Raw genomic sequence first — 12550 nt, 5'->3', positions numbered from 1 at the left:
TAAGCATAGCTGCACCTTAAACCAAAAAACACCTGTACATATAAATTTTATAGGTTTGGAGCAAGCCTGCAAAGAATGCCTAGCTGAAGCTGATTTTCTTAGTTCTTTCTTCCAGTAAGGCCTTGCCGTCACCCCTGAAAAGCTTTTCCAAAGGCTTTTGCTGAATTGAGAAGTGAGGATAACATGGGCGTAGCCAGGATTTTTGTTGGGGGGGCAGGATTTTTGTTAGGAGGGCAGAACTGACGTGATTGGTCAGTTAGTTAAGTATTTCTATTGTTTTACTTGATCTGGGGGAGGAACTGCCCCCCCTGGCTACGCCCCTTGAGGTAAAGGAGAAGGGATACTCAAAAATCATATAGAAGCACTTTTTGTGAGTGCCAGAGGTTTGTTGGGGGATCTTGAGGAGCCAAATAAAGTGAACCTCTTTCAGGGTCTCTCTAGATCCAAGTCACTTTGTGGATCTAAATTATAATATAATGGGATGCTCAACACAAATGTATTTTTTCATTAGTGCAATGATAAAACTATTTCAAACAGAGTCCAGATGATGAGCTTTCGCCAATGTCTAAAACTGTATCCCAAGAATCTCTCACACCTGGAAAACTGGAAATTAACTTTGAGGAGCTACTGAGACAAAAAATGGAAGAAGAAAAGAGGCGTACAGAAGAGGAGCGCCGACAAAAACTGGAAATGGAAAAGCAGGAATTTGAGCAGCTCAGACAAGAAATGGGAGAGGTCTGTCAATTCTTAACATGAATTGTTGTGATAAGCGCATGCAGAATTTTCTGCTTCTTGAATTAATACGAGGGGCGAGAAAAGCATGCAGTTTAAAAGCTTGTTGTGAAAATTATAGTTAGTAGCTAACTGGACTTCAATATAAATAGCAGGCAGTGTGTTGCGGACCCAGGCAATTCAATGCCGCTGCTCAAAGCAATGTAAATTACATAATTAACAGTGCGTTATTTAAGCACTGCACATTTAGGGGTTTTTTTTGGTATTATTTGATTGTCAATAACCTTGTGGCATATTTTCCTTTAAATAGGAAGAGGAGGAGTGTGAAACCTTTGAGCTAAGCAGGGAATATGAGGAGCTAATAAAATTAAAAAGAAGTGGTTCTATTCAAGCGAAGAGCTTGAAGAAAAAGTTTGAGAAAATTGGGCAGCTCTCCGAAGAAGAAATACAGAAAAAAATTGAAGAAGAAAGAGCAAGGAGAAGAGCTATGGATCAGGAAATAAAAGAAAGGGAAGCAGAGAAATTTCAAGAGGTAGGTCCCATTTTCAATTCAGTGGCTGCCTTGCGCTAGCTCTTGCTAGGGCTTGTGTGGCAACCACAAGACTTGAAGCCTTACTGATAGCACTGTTTGTGTAAACCTATCTCCACATGGTTACTACTTTGCATAACTGGATCCTATGGGATGGTGGGAATGTTTCAATCTAGTAACTGCAGGTAGGAAAGGTCACATATGGTTACGAAATTTATATGTTGCTGCATTGTGTGATCCACCCACGGGAAACTTGCAACCACAATACAGACAGGTACTGTTATCAACCAAAGGAGCAGTATTTTGAATCTGCCTTGTGATAAGGTCTGAGCACCACTGGCTTGGCTGAACAGGTCTTGTGTGTGTTTTTTTAAACCATTTTGAAAAAATGCCAAAGTGCTTTTTCAAAAAAAATATTCACATAGTGTGCACAGGACAATATATATAATAATTATCAACAGTACACAGATGAAAATCAGAAAAATTTAAAAGCAAATGCTTATCTGGATAGGCTTGTTGGAAGTAAAAATGTTTTTGCAGGCATCCAAATGGGGGATTCACATCCACTTCTTGGGCTACTAGCTGATACCTATAACTAGTTGTGTAAAATTACAGCTTGTTTGAATCTGTAGTATGTCAATTTCGCAGTGTCTGTGTGGCTAAATAGAAACTATGATGATCCCCTTCGGGCATGACTCTGCTATGCCGGCAGACCAGGCATAGGTAAACTCAGCTCTCCAGATATTTTGGGACTACAACTCCCATCATCCCTGACCATTGGTCCTGTTAGCTAGTTTGCCTATGCCTGCAGCAGTTATTTAACCAGTTTTTCCAGAGATCTACTCAATTTAAGAGGACAAAGAGAGTCCTCTGTGGTCAGAATGACCACATTCTGTCTAATGTCTTCTTTCCCTGCCTTTTGAAATGGATTTGGGCAAAAAGATCTAACTCCAGGAACTTATTAAATATGACGCTTATCTTCAGCATGCCACGTCTAGTCTGAGTCCTACCATATGTCACAGTGCTAATGCTGTATGTCTGATTGCTGCTGTATAGCGACAATGATGAAATTTTACTTTTTTTGCCCTGCATCTTGTTTTGATCATGGACTGTGCTATTTTACCTCTAGCGAGGTAGATGAAAATTCCTTTCCAGATTTCATACGTATTATCTTCACAAAATGGAAAAATCAAGTAGGTTTAAAGGCAGTAGTATTTATGATCCAAGTTTCCTGCAAATCATGTAGCAAACACCACCCTCTCAGGATTATAAAGCTTAGAATTATGTTTAATTGTGACAGCGCACTGTAATTTCTTCTTGAAGCATTAAATTATGGCGATACTACAGGATATGCTTTATGTCACTAGAAGAAACTTGTTTTGTTTTGCCTACAGCTTAACATTTTGTGGTAACAGACTCTATATATTCAGTTTATTGAGTAGTGAGCTTTCTGCCTGTTTTCCATATCCAGTAATAACAGCTCTCTCGCCCCGCCCTCCACTTTTTCCAAAAACTTGGTGCCATCTCATGTTTTTATTATTCCAGGAAGATGAAGTAGATGTAAAGCCAGCCACAAAATCTGAAGCTCCATTTACACACAAGATAGACATGAAGGCCCGATTTGAGCAAATGGCAAAGGCAAGAGAAGAGGAGGAGCAGAGAAGAATTGAAGAACAAAAAATGCTACGCATGCAATTTGAACAGAAGGAAATTGATGCTGCATTGCAAAAGGTGATGCAGTGGTTTTCGCATGCCCAAACTAGTTTGAGCCATTAGCAGTGTCAAGTGAGATCAGGGATTTGCTCCGTGGAGTCAGGAACCCCCAAAAGTGACTGGGTTTAGTTGGGGTGGGGAAGGGAAAGTAAAACAAAGCTAAGGAAATGCCCTAATCTTGAAGGGGTGGGAAAGTGGGGCTCCACCCCCACCCGGGTGCAATAGAGAATTCCCAGGGAGAAACTGCATCCTTTCTCTTTTGTTAGGGTAAGAGAATCCTTGCTGTGTGACATTTCCCCTACCCCAGTCCTCCTTTGGGGCTCATTCTCCTTTTCCCACCTTAAATTCATATTAGCCACCCCAAAGTAATTAACTCTTCCCTTGCAGCAGAACCCCTGCAGCCATAACGCCAACATTGGGGAGGCCTCATCCCCTCAAAACGGGAGATCATGCCTGCAAATGCGCCCACGTCTGACAGGCAATAATATACTTTTAAGGTGCTCTGCATGAAAAGCCTTGGGTGCAACTGCTTACAATTTGGCAGGGTTTATCAATTCTGGAGGGGCTCCTATGCCTGCAAATTTTATCTACCGCTGTGAAAACAGAAAGCGTATTCTCCTTTACAGTGAATAGAAGGAAAGCAGAGGTTTTAAGAGAAAAAAAAATGCTTCCAAATACGTCAATTAGAAAGAGTGCTTCGATAAGGCTGCAGCCTGTTGCTACATCCGCAAATTTAATCTTTGAGTCAATGCACATCCCTAAAAAGTTGAGCTCTTAAAAATTGAAAGCCTATCCACGTGCTGGTTCGTTAGAGTAAGAGATGATCTATTATCTAGCAGAAGCTCTAGGTACATGCAGTGGAACCAAGGCTTGTTTTTTTTTTGGCAAGCGGGCAAGGATTACTATTGCATTGTTCTACAAGGCCTAGAAAACACAAAACATTAAAGGCTAAAAAGACAATCTCCTGGTTATCCCACTGACTTGTTTTTGAGACTTAGGCCTGCTTTCCTTTGCAGAACTCCATCCTTGCATTGTTTCGGTTGTCACATTAGTGTGGTTAGACTAGTGTGAGGATAGATCTTGAGAACAGCTGTACCTAGAATAGAAAAAATAGAAGGGACCCAGAGGATATTGTCCAAACCTCTGCAATGGAGGAATACATAGGGATCAAACCTGCAATCTTTAGTGTTATCAGCGCCACACACTAACTAACTGAGCTATCCAAGCTGACCATACTGGTACTGTTCAATGTGATGTATAATGTGTTTCAGCATTTGTTGTTGCAATTTATATTTCAAAATGCAGAAAAAGGAAGAGGAGGAAGAGGATGGCAGCATTGTTAACGGCTCAGTCTATGAGGATGAAGAACAGCAAGCACGTTCTGGTGCTCCATGGTTCAAAAAGCCTCTTAAAAATGTGTCTGTTGTGGATAGCGAACCAGTAAGGTTTACTGTTAAAATAACTGGAGAACCCAAGCCAGAGGTTACATGGTGGTTTGAAGGCGAAATGTTGCAGGACTGCGAGGACTATCAATATATTGAGAGAGGAGAAACCTACTGCCTTTACTTACCAGAAACTTTCCCAGAAGATGAAGGAGAATATATGTGTAAAGCAGTAAACAGCAGAGGAACAGCAGCTAGCACCTGTATTCTCACTATTGAGAGTAAGAGTTAGCGTTTTTAAAAAGTTCTCAGCTCTTTAGTTCTTGTTCATGTCTGTTGATCTTTTCTTAACTTTATTTTCTTTTCTCTTCTCTAGCTGATGACTATTAATATCCTACTTTTTCTGGAGCCTTCCTTCCCTAAATTTACTACATCCATCTTTCTTTCTCTCTCCTGTGGTGGGGCCAACAAGAAGTTGTCTATCATTCCTCAAATAAGATACCCAATTGCCAGATTTATCTCTTGGTTTCAGACTGAAGTTTGGCAACAGAAGTTTGGTTCATTTGACAAACAATGGCTCAATTTCCACTTGTAAACAGCACTGTGGCTGCTTGTTAATGCCACTGAATTGCTTCTGTGACAAGGAGATTCTTATCAGGAAAGCCAAGCTGTTCATATGAAACAGCTTGTCATATGATCCCATCAAGTCTTCACCATGTTAATCAAAATGCACGATTGTCTTGAATGTGATCGGCTACTTCATGTAAGGTTACCCTAAGTAGCAGACTACTTAATGTTAGTTTTCATATAGAAAATTCAGCCAAAACCATATACAAACACAGTATTAAATCAAATCAAATCCAAAGACCACTTAATTCGTACTACATAAAAAATGATCTTTATTTATTTGGTCCTGGAAGCTTTGAGAGCAAAAAGTGTATTTTTTTGGTTAAACTATTAAGTAGCCAAAAATAATGTAGTGCTTTATTTAAGTTATGCCTTTGTTTAATGCAACTTTTCCTTTAATATGCTTTAATAAAATTAAACCAAGATTATATTGGCTTGAAAGCAGGATTATGTAACTAAATGTGTACACACAGTTGTATGTCATGTTCTTTGAAATAAAACATTTGCATTTGTTTTGTATTAGATGGTAGGCGTTGTCCAGCATCTTGCTTGGAATATTGAACCAAATTTGTATCTTTCAGGTTGGAAGTGTTAGAATCATAGTGAATGATGTTTCAACTTACATCTCGTATTGTATAATTATTTACTGAATCATCTCACTCAGTATATACCAGACACAATACAGAAATATGTATGTATAACAAGATATTACAGCCATGCTTTTTGCTACATGAGAAACAACCAACAGAACTCCAATACAGACTAAAATGTGTGCTGGAATGGAGAGATATGGAAGAAATTTGCATAATCTTCCATGGGATTTTGGCTTACTTTTATTGATCAGGACAACTGATTTACATTTTATGCAGGAGATAACTGGGTCTCTTCCTTATGTTGTACCAAATGACTTATTCTGTACCTGAACTGGAAGGTTAATAAATATGTTCAGTTCCTAAAATTGAGCATGTTCTTTATTTAATACATGCACAGCTGCAAATACTGGAAGAAACGGTAACACTTCATCTTCCACTTGAAAGCTTTAAGTACCTGCCCCTTACCCCCAAAAAACCCACAGGAGACAAATTACCCATTAGTTTACATTTATTGAGAACTTATACAAAAACATTACAATTAATGTGTATTCATGAGTACATACAGTGTCAATATTGCAAGCTCAACACAACATACTGTAAAGCATTTGATTTACCTCACGTCCAAGCTGCATGTCCCTAAGATACTTCCCATCACAGTAGCCTTTAAAAGACAATCTTCTTTTTTTTACACGGGTAGTTTCTGTAGAGAACACTATCTTAGGACGAAAATGCATCTTGCATGCATATAAGATAAAGGTTGCATAAACACAGGACTTTCATAGGGTACTACCAGTAGGAAAGGAGTAGCTACTGTTTGCATTGTGTAGGGCCGAATGTTTTGCCTTATGAACTGCTAGTACACACAACAAAAATCGAAAAGTTCTTTCTACTGCCTAGATTATGAAAAGAAAGATTTCTCAGCAGCTGATGTAATGTTTTCAGAAAGGTGAATGATATAGCCTACCTAGTTACTAAAAATAACTGCAATTTACACGAATCTAAAGTTCACTTTTTTAAACTAGCAAAGCATATCCTATACAGCACACATACTGAAGGGTGATCTATAAACATTGTTATTAGTTGAAATTAAGATCATCTTTCCAAACATTCATTACTCTCACTGCCTAACATTCTGTGACCGGGAAATTTGCACTTATTTCCCCCCTGCCATAGCACAAGAACCGCTCAAGGAAAACGAGGCAACTATGTATATAAAGGTTCGAACTCAATGAATGGAATGGAACCTTCTGATTCAATGCAAGGTTTCTGACAGAAATCAGACAAAACTGAATACCAAAACTACACTTGGTGCAAGAAGATGCCTGTAGGTCCACCAGCAAATTGATAATGAAAATAAAAAAATGCTTAGTATAAAGATTATCAAAGCAGATGCATAATCCCCTATGCCAACAATTTCATTCTAGTTTCTATTACATCCCTTCCCTTGAAATTTCAAGCTATGTTTATATTAAAAACTGAGCAGCGAAAACAAGCTGTTTTAAAATGGGGAAACAAAATCCAACAGAGATGAAGCTCTTCAGCACGTATCTAGTTCTCATATAATAATGAAATCTGACATGTTGAACTACAACAAAATATGAAGTGGCTCGAGGGAATTCAAGTACAACTATTAATTTAGTTGTGAAATGCAAAACATTATCTATGCTTGACTATTCAGCAAAGTGTAACTTGATAGATGGTTTGTATTATTACCACATAACAAATTATGGAACATTTATGGTCAAGCAAATAGCACTTTAAAGAATGAGAAGCGATTAAAACAGGCAAATTATACCCTACACCATTAAGTATGGGATACATTTAAAATCGGTATTGTTTTGCCAATTTTACCTTCTACATGGAGCCCTTCTATGGTCCATGCTCATCGGCTCATCAAGGCCATACACTCAAAGGAATCCTCTTTATTGGAAGTAACTATCTCAGGACCTGATTTTATGAGCTATGATTTGGTGCTTGCAGCATCTTCAGCACTGTGTGTGAAAATGAAGGCAGGGTTTTTTGAATATTTTTCTTTGATGCAGAGAAAAGCAGGACTTTTGATAAAATCAAAGCATTTTATTAAGTGACAAACAAAAAACTGATGGTACTGCCTTAGCATCGTCTATCTAAACTGAAAAAAATGCACCAGTTAAGCTATCTAAATAAGCCATATACAAAACATTTAAACTGGCAAAAATATACAGCGATTCAGCTGAAATAGCAAAGTAGGAAGGAGTTTCCTATAAAAAGGAAAGATTTGCTGAACTGTTAACATTTCACTGGTAATACATGCTTTCTACAACTATTCTGCAAAATTCCAAGTCTAAATTTCCCTTCTTTATCAAATAAGCAGGCTAGGTTATGTTTTATGGTGTATAACTTAAAATCCGTTATTGCCTTGGGAATGAAACACACAGTATGCTTGAATAAGTAGTATTGGGTATAACATCCTTTGAACATTATAAAAGCATTTGTGAAGGCTGTTGAAATTCTGACCAATATTTCCTGTATCTTGAAAAAATATTTTATATTCATTTGTAACAACTCTGTTATTGAGGGAAAAATAGTAAAAGTGACTTACTCAAAAATTATTGCAGCAATCCACTTATCTTTTAAAAATAAAGATACACATTTACCCAGAAATGTAAATAATTGTTTTAGACTTTCCATTGGAATGAAACCATGAAGAGCAGAATACATTTGGGGAAGATATTGGCAGATTGCTTTTGAATACACAAGCACAAAAAATTCTCACAGGGACAACATTAATAAACTGAAATATGTATTTATACACTTCCTTAGGTTGTGCTTACCTGTGCTTTTTGCAGCAGAACCTAAGGTGGAAGGTCTGGGAAGGCACTGTGAAGTATAAATAATTGCACTGTTTGCAATTAATAAAGATTTTATACTTTAAATGAATCAAAATCAACAGCCTCCATTTGGTGAATGATAAAGAATCTGGTGAATTGTTGCTCTGTTTAGTTAGTAACTACACCATTTTCGAATAAGCTACAGACTAATCATGCAAAATATTTGATCTAGAGACTTTACAGCCTACACTAAATATATTTAATAACTTCCTAGTAGTCTTTTCAAAATTTAAATCCTACCCTAAATTGGGATAAAAATAATTCCCTCCTGATTCTACAGTACAACAAAATGCATTTCTAATTATCTGTGCAGTAAAACTACTTCATTTCTGATCTCATTTTGTTCTTTTCTTGCAGCCATCCTAAGAGTATACTCCAAAACAACAAAATAGTTTTCCAAAAATAAGGCTAATAAAGGTTTAGAAATTAACATATACTTCTATCACCAAATAAATGCAGACAACTGAAGACAATACAACTTCCTCCTGACAAGCATTTCAAACTTTTGTTTTTAACAATGCACAAGTTTTTATCTGAATATATCTCATTTTTGAACCCTAAGGAACAATTATTACTTAGGTAAATGACAATTTCTTTTGCTAAAGCTAAATAGCTCAAGAATACTTACCATTAAGCTCATACACATACATTTATGAACACCTAGGTTTCTGAATTAAGAAGCAATTATGATTTGCTAAAATATCAGCACTGTATTTTATTCCAACATAATATTCACACAGGTATGGCATTTGCATTATGTGGAACAGTGACAAAAAGATACTGTTGCAGTTCATCATTTTGTCATTCTGATGTACTTACAGTGCAATGCTCCTTGAAGGAACAATCAAGGATGATACACAGCACAGTCCTCCTCACCCCTACAGAGCTAGTTCTATACTGGCTGGATCAAACCTGCACTTCAACAGACAATGGCAAGACAGACTGTATTGCATGTAATCTAATAGATGCAAAAAAAGCAAACAGTGGATTTTAACAGTATACCAATTTTCAGTATGAATTAGTAAAAGTAAAAAAGTTTTATGGAGATTTTTCAAAATATAACTTAATGACTAGTCTTCAGCATTTTAAAACAGAGCTCATCTGCAAGACGTTTTTCTGTTAAGCACTCCCAGACTCCAAATGGCATATTTCTAACACAAACGCAGTTTTAGTAACTAAAATGCATATAATCCTTACTACACTGAATTCTTAAGCAAAGTGCTGCAAACCGATTGCTTAGCACATATTGCCTTTTAGAACGATTCAATAACAAGCCTGAAAAAATATACTAAAGAATTAAACCATGTATAAAAACAAATGTTAACTATAGCAGCTATATGGGTCTGAGACAGTGGTCATGGATAAAAAAGAAAATGCAACTGTTAATGCAGTAGAAGTATGTCAAGGAACATCTTCATGTACATGCAATTTTTAATCAAGAAGAAAGAGGAGGATATCAAGATGCTAAACAGCAAAATACAGTAATGAAAAAGATCCTTCTATAACTATTCTGCAAAGGGAGAATACCAATGTAAAGCTCAAACTTTCAAGGAAAAAAACCTTAATTGTGTACATGTACAGCATTACTAAGAAACCCTTGAATTCTCCGAGTACCCACATATCCAACTTACCGACACAGGAGGTTTCATATTATTTATTGTAAAGCACAAAACAGGCATTTAAAAGTGATCAAGTATACATTGAAAAAGTACATTTATATCACAAAGCATTGACCACATAATAGTTGCAAATACATTTGCTGGAATGTGTACATCTACACTAATGTACTAAAAACAAACCAATTTCCATTTCTACACAGAAATATTACCTCCTATCAGTAGTGATAGATATTTTGTACATTTTCAAAAACACTATTTTTAAACCAAACAAAATTATGATCTTCAAGAAGGCGTCTGCATCCATACATTTAACAAAGGTTTTTTTCCCCCACATAATGAAGCAAATACTGTATTGTCCACTTCTTATTATTGGCCCTGTGCGAAGAAATACATAAGAGATACACAAAAAGTTAAAGAAAATCTTTTTTAAATTGTGCTAACTCAGGAGTGAAGCCTTTAAGAAAGAAAAATTGGTTAATGTAATGGTGGTGGCTTCCTGCATGGCTTCAAAAACCCTGGGAGGAGAAATTTTTTTGATCAAAAACATCGAATGTATGCAAAGAAAGAGACAGAACTCCAGTTAACAGAGCATAAATCAATTTACGGATTATCTTTTACCAGGATAAATAATGCATACTCCAGGTAAGATATCAAAGTGGGAGACATGCAAAAAACAAAAACAAAAAACACCCCACGAGATAAAGGTAAATAATAATAATAAATCACTAAAATATCAGCCAAATAAGTCAAGATTGTTATACCTGTGGTGCTGGAGGATGTTGTGGCATTCCTTGTGGACTTGTCTGGGCATAATAGGCTGCCTGCTGTCTATAGTATTCAGCCCACGCTGCACTATAATCTGGCTGACCCGCTGGTGGGGCTCCGGCTGGAGCTGGAACTGCCTGACCTAGAACAAACATACATTACACAACTCTGGTGCCATAAAAGGGACAAAAGAAGCTCAAAATAATCTCGTTTCTAACAAACATTACCTTGCTTCTTGTAATATTCCTCCCAAGCCTTTGAATAATCTTGTGGCTGCCCTTGTTGACCTGCAAAACCCCCCACATTTTAATGTAAACACAGCTCCCAGGTACACCAAAATTACAGACAAGAATACAGTGGAAGAGTTCTTTGCTGTTTTATTTGAAGTTTAGTGCAAACAAAGAGATAATATTAAATCTCTAATTTGTATAATATTTTCTTCTACACATTGTTCCACAGTTTAAAATAAAGATTTAAGCACTGTATGCCTACATTTGAGCTCAGCATTTGTAGAATGGCTCATAGCCCCCCCCCCAAAAAAAATTATGGCAGAAGTGTGTGTGGGGGGGAATCTATAGCTGAGATGCCCTACTCCATATTAAGTATATTGTTACATACATAAACTATCCCACCCGATCCATGTTATTGCCCCCTCTGTGAGAATTGTATTGCTGGGGTGGGTGGGGAAATGTACAGCACGTATACACAATATTCTACAAAGTGGGCACACAGGAGTCACTGCCGTGTTCCTACAAGGTGAACCAGCCCTGAAGTCTATCAAACTGAGAAAGTTTGAACATTACTTCTCCCAACACTGCTTCAAAAATTAAGAACACATTTCCTGTCAAATCATGTTTAACACACATTTAACAACATTAGATTTTTCAATTGCTGCCAATGCAGTACATAGAGGAGTCAGGCTGGTCAATTCCTAGTGACCACATGGGTCCCTTTAAATCAGCTCACTGATTAATTGTGTATCTTTTAAATAAATAATATAAATTAGATTTTTGAAGGATATTATATATTTATACTGAATGAAGCAAGATCTTTAGTCTTAAAGTTGCAAGTGTCAGCAATTTTGAAACAGGAAAGGGTCACAATAAAAACTAAAGGAAATCAAGCCTGTCCTTGATGTTTTCCCCACACATTCTAAGTGAGTTGGCATGTAATGGTGGGAGAAGGAACTCAAAGGATTTAGAAGCACCACATCCTGTCATTCCTCCAAAGAACTATCAGATATACGGAGTTAAACTTTTAGTATCACAAGGAATTCTGTGAAGTTGCTTAACCTATGTGATAGAGGTCATCTACTGAGCTTCATATATAATATCATGAGCCCCCAATTTCAGGTAAAAACAACATACATATTAAATCAAAAGTTCTGTAACTGGCTCATATCTTACTTTGGAATCAGACAATTCCAACTATAAGGACATCCATACTGATAAAAATGGCTGAAGGCAAAGTACTGCTATACTGATGTGTCTTTTCCGCAAGTTGTAATTTATCAGACCAAAAAGTGGCCTCCAAGTGTCTACTGTTAATTCTATTTCTGAAATAATCAAGGCGGCTCAGATAGGATAATGTTCGGGAATCTTTTAAGTACTGAACACCTTAGAAAAATGGCAGAATAGAAATATTGAAGCAATGTTTAACATTAATGTGATATTTAAAGTATAGCATTTTGTTTCAATTTATTGATGCATGCTTTAATATC

The 12550-nt window shown here is 36.8% G+C and overlaps 2 protein-coding genes across 18 annotated transcripts in view; one reads left to right on the top strand and one right to left on the bottom strand.

The window, feature by feature from the left end:
• NEXN (nexilin F-actin binding protein) overlaps positions 1 to 7164 on the top strand; it is a 28475-nt gene extending 21311 nt beyond the window's left edge. For 5 of the 7 annotated variants that reach the window (XM_053391981.1, XM_053391982.1, XM_053391978.1 and 2 more), the window contains 5 exons: positions 538 to 735; positions 1043 to 1264; positions 2807 to 2992; positions 4280 to 4637; positions 4733 to 7164. In XM_053391981.1, coding sequence (XP_053247956.1) covers positions 538 to 735; positions 1043 to 1264; positions 2807 to 2992; positions 4280 to 4637; positions 4733 to 4746 — 978 coding nt within the window. In that variant the 3' untranslated portion in view covers positions 4747 to 7164. Of the gene's footprint in view, positions 1 to 537; positions 736 to 1042; positions 1265 to 2806; positions 2993 to 4279 lie in introns of all 7 variants that reach the window. The other 2 variants (XM_053391985.1, XM_053391983.1) reach the window with 1 other exon arrangement.
• FUBP1 (far upstream element binding protein 1) overlaps positions 6067 to 12550 on the bottom strand; it is a 32332-nt gene continuing 25848 nt past the window's right edge. For 3 of the 11 annotated variants that reach the window (XM_053391966.1, XM_053391969.1, XM_053391970.1), the window contains 3 exons: positions 11058 to 11117; positions 10827 to 10972; positions 6067 to 8435 (listed from right to left, as the gene is read on the bottom strand). In XM_053391966.1, the coding sequence (XP_053247941.1) occupies positions 8328 to 8435; positions 10827 to 10972; positions 11058 to 11117 (314 nt within the window). In that variant the 3' untranslated portion in view covers positions 6067 to 8327. The other 8 variants (XM_053391975.1, XM_053391968.1, XM_053391974.1 and 5 more) reach the window with 5 other exon arrangements.

Source organism: Podarcis raffonei, chromosome 6 (assembly GCF_027172205.1).
Source record: "Podarcis raffonei isolate rPodRaf1 chromosome 6, rPodRaf1.pri, whole genome shotgun sequence".
In the NCBI taxonomy this organism is placed as follows: domain Eukaryota; kingdom Metazoa; phylum Chordata; class Lepidosauria; order Squamata; family Lacertidae; genus Podarcis; species Podarcis raffonei.
Note: the sequence above shows the minus strand (reverse complement) of the source record. Positions and strands in the feature narration are given on the sequence as shown.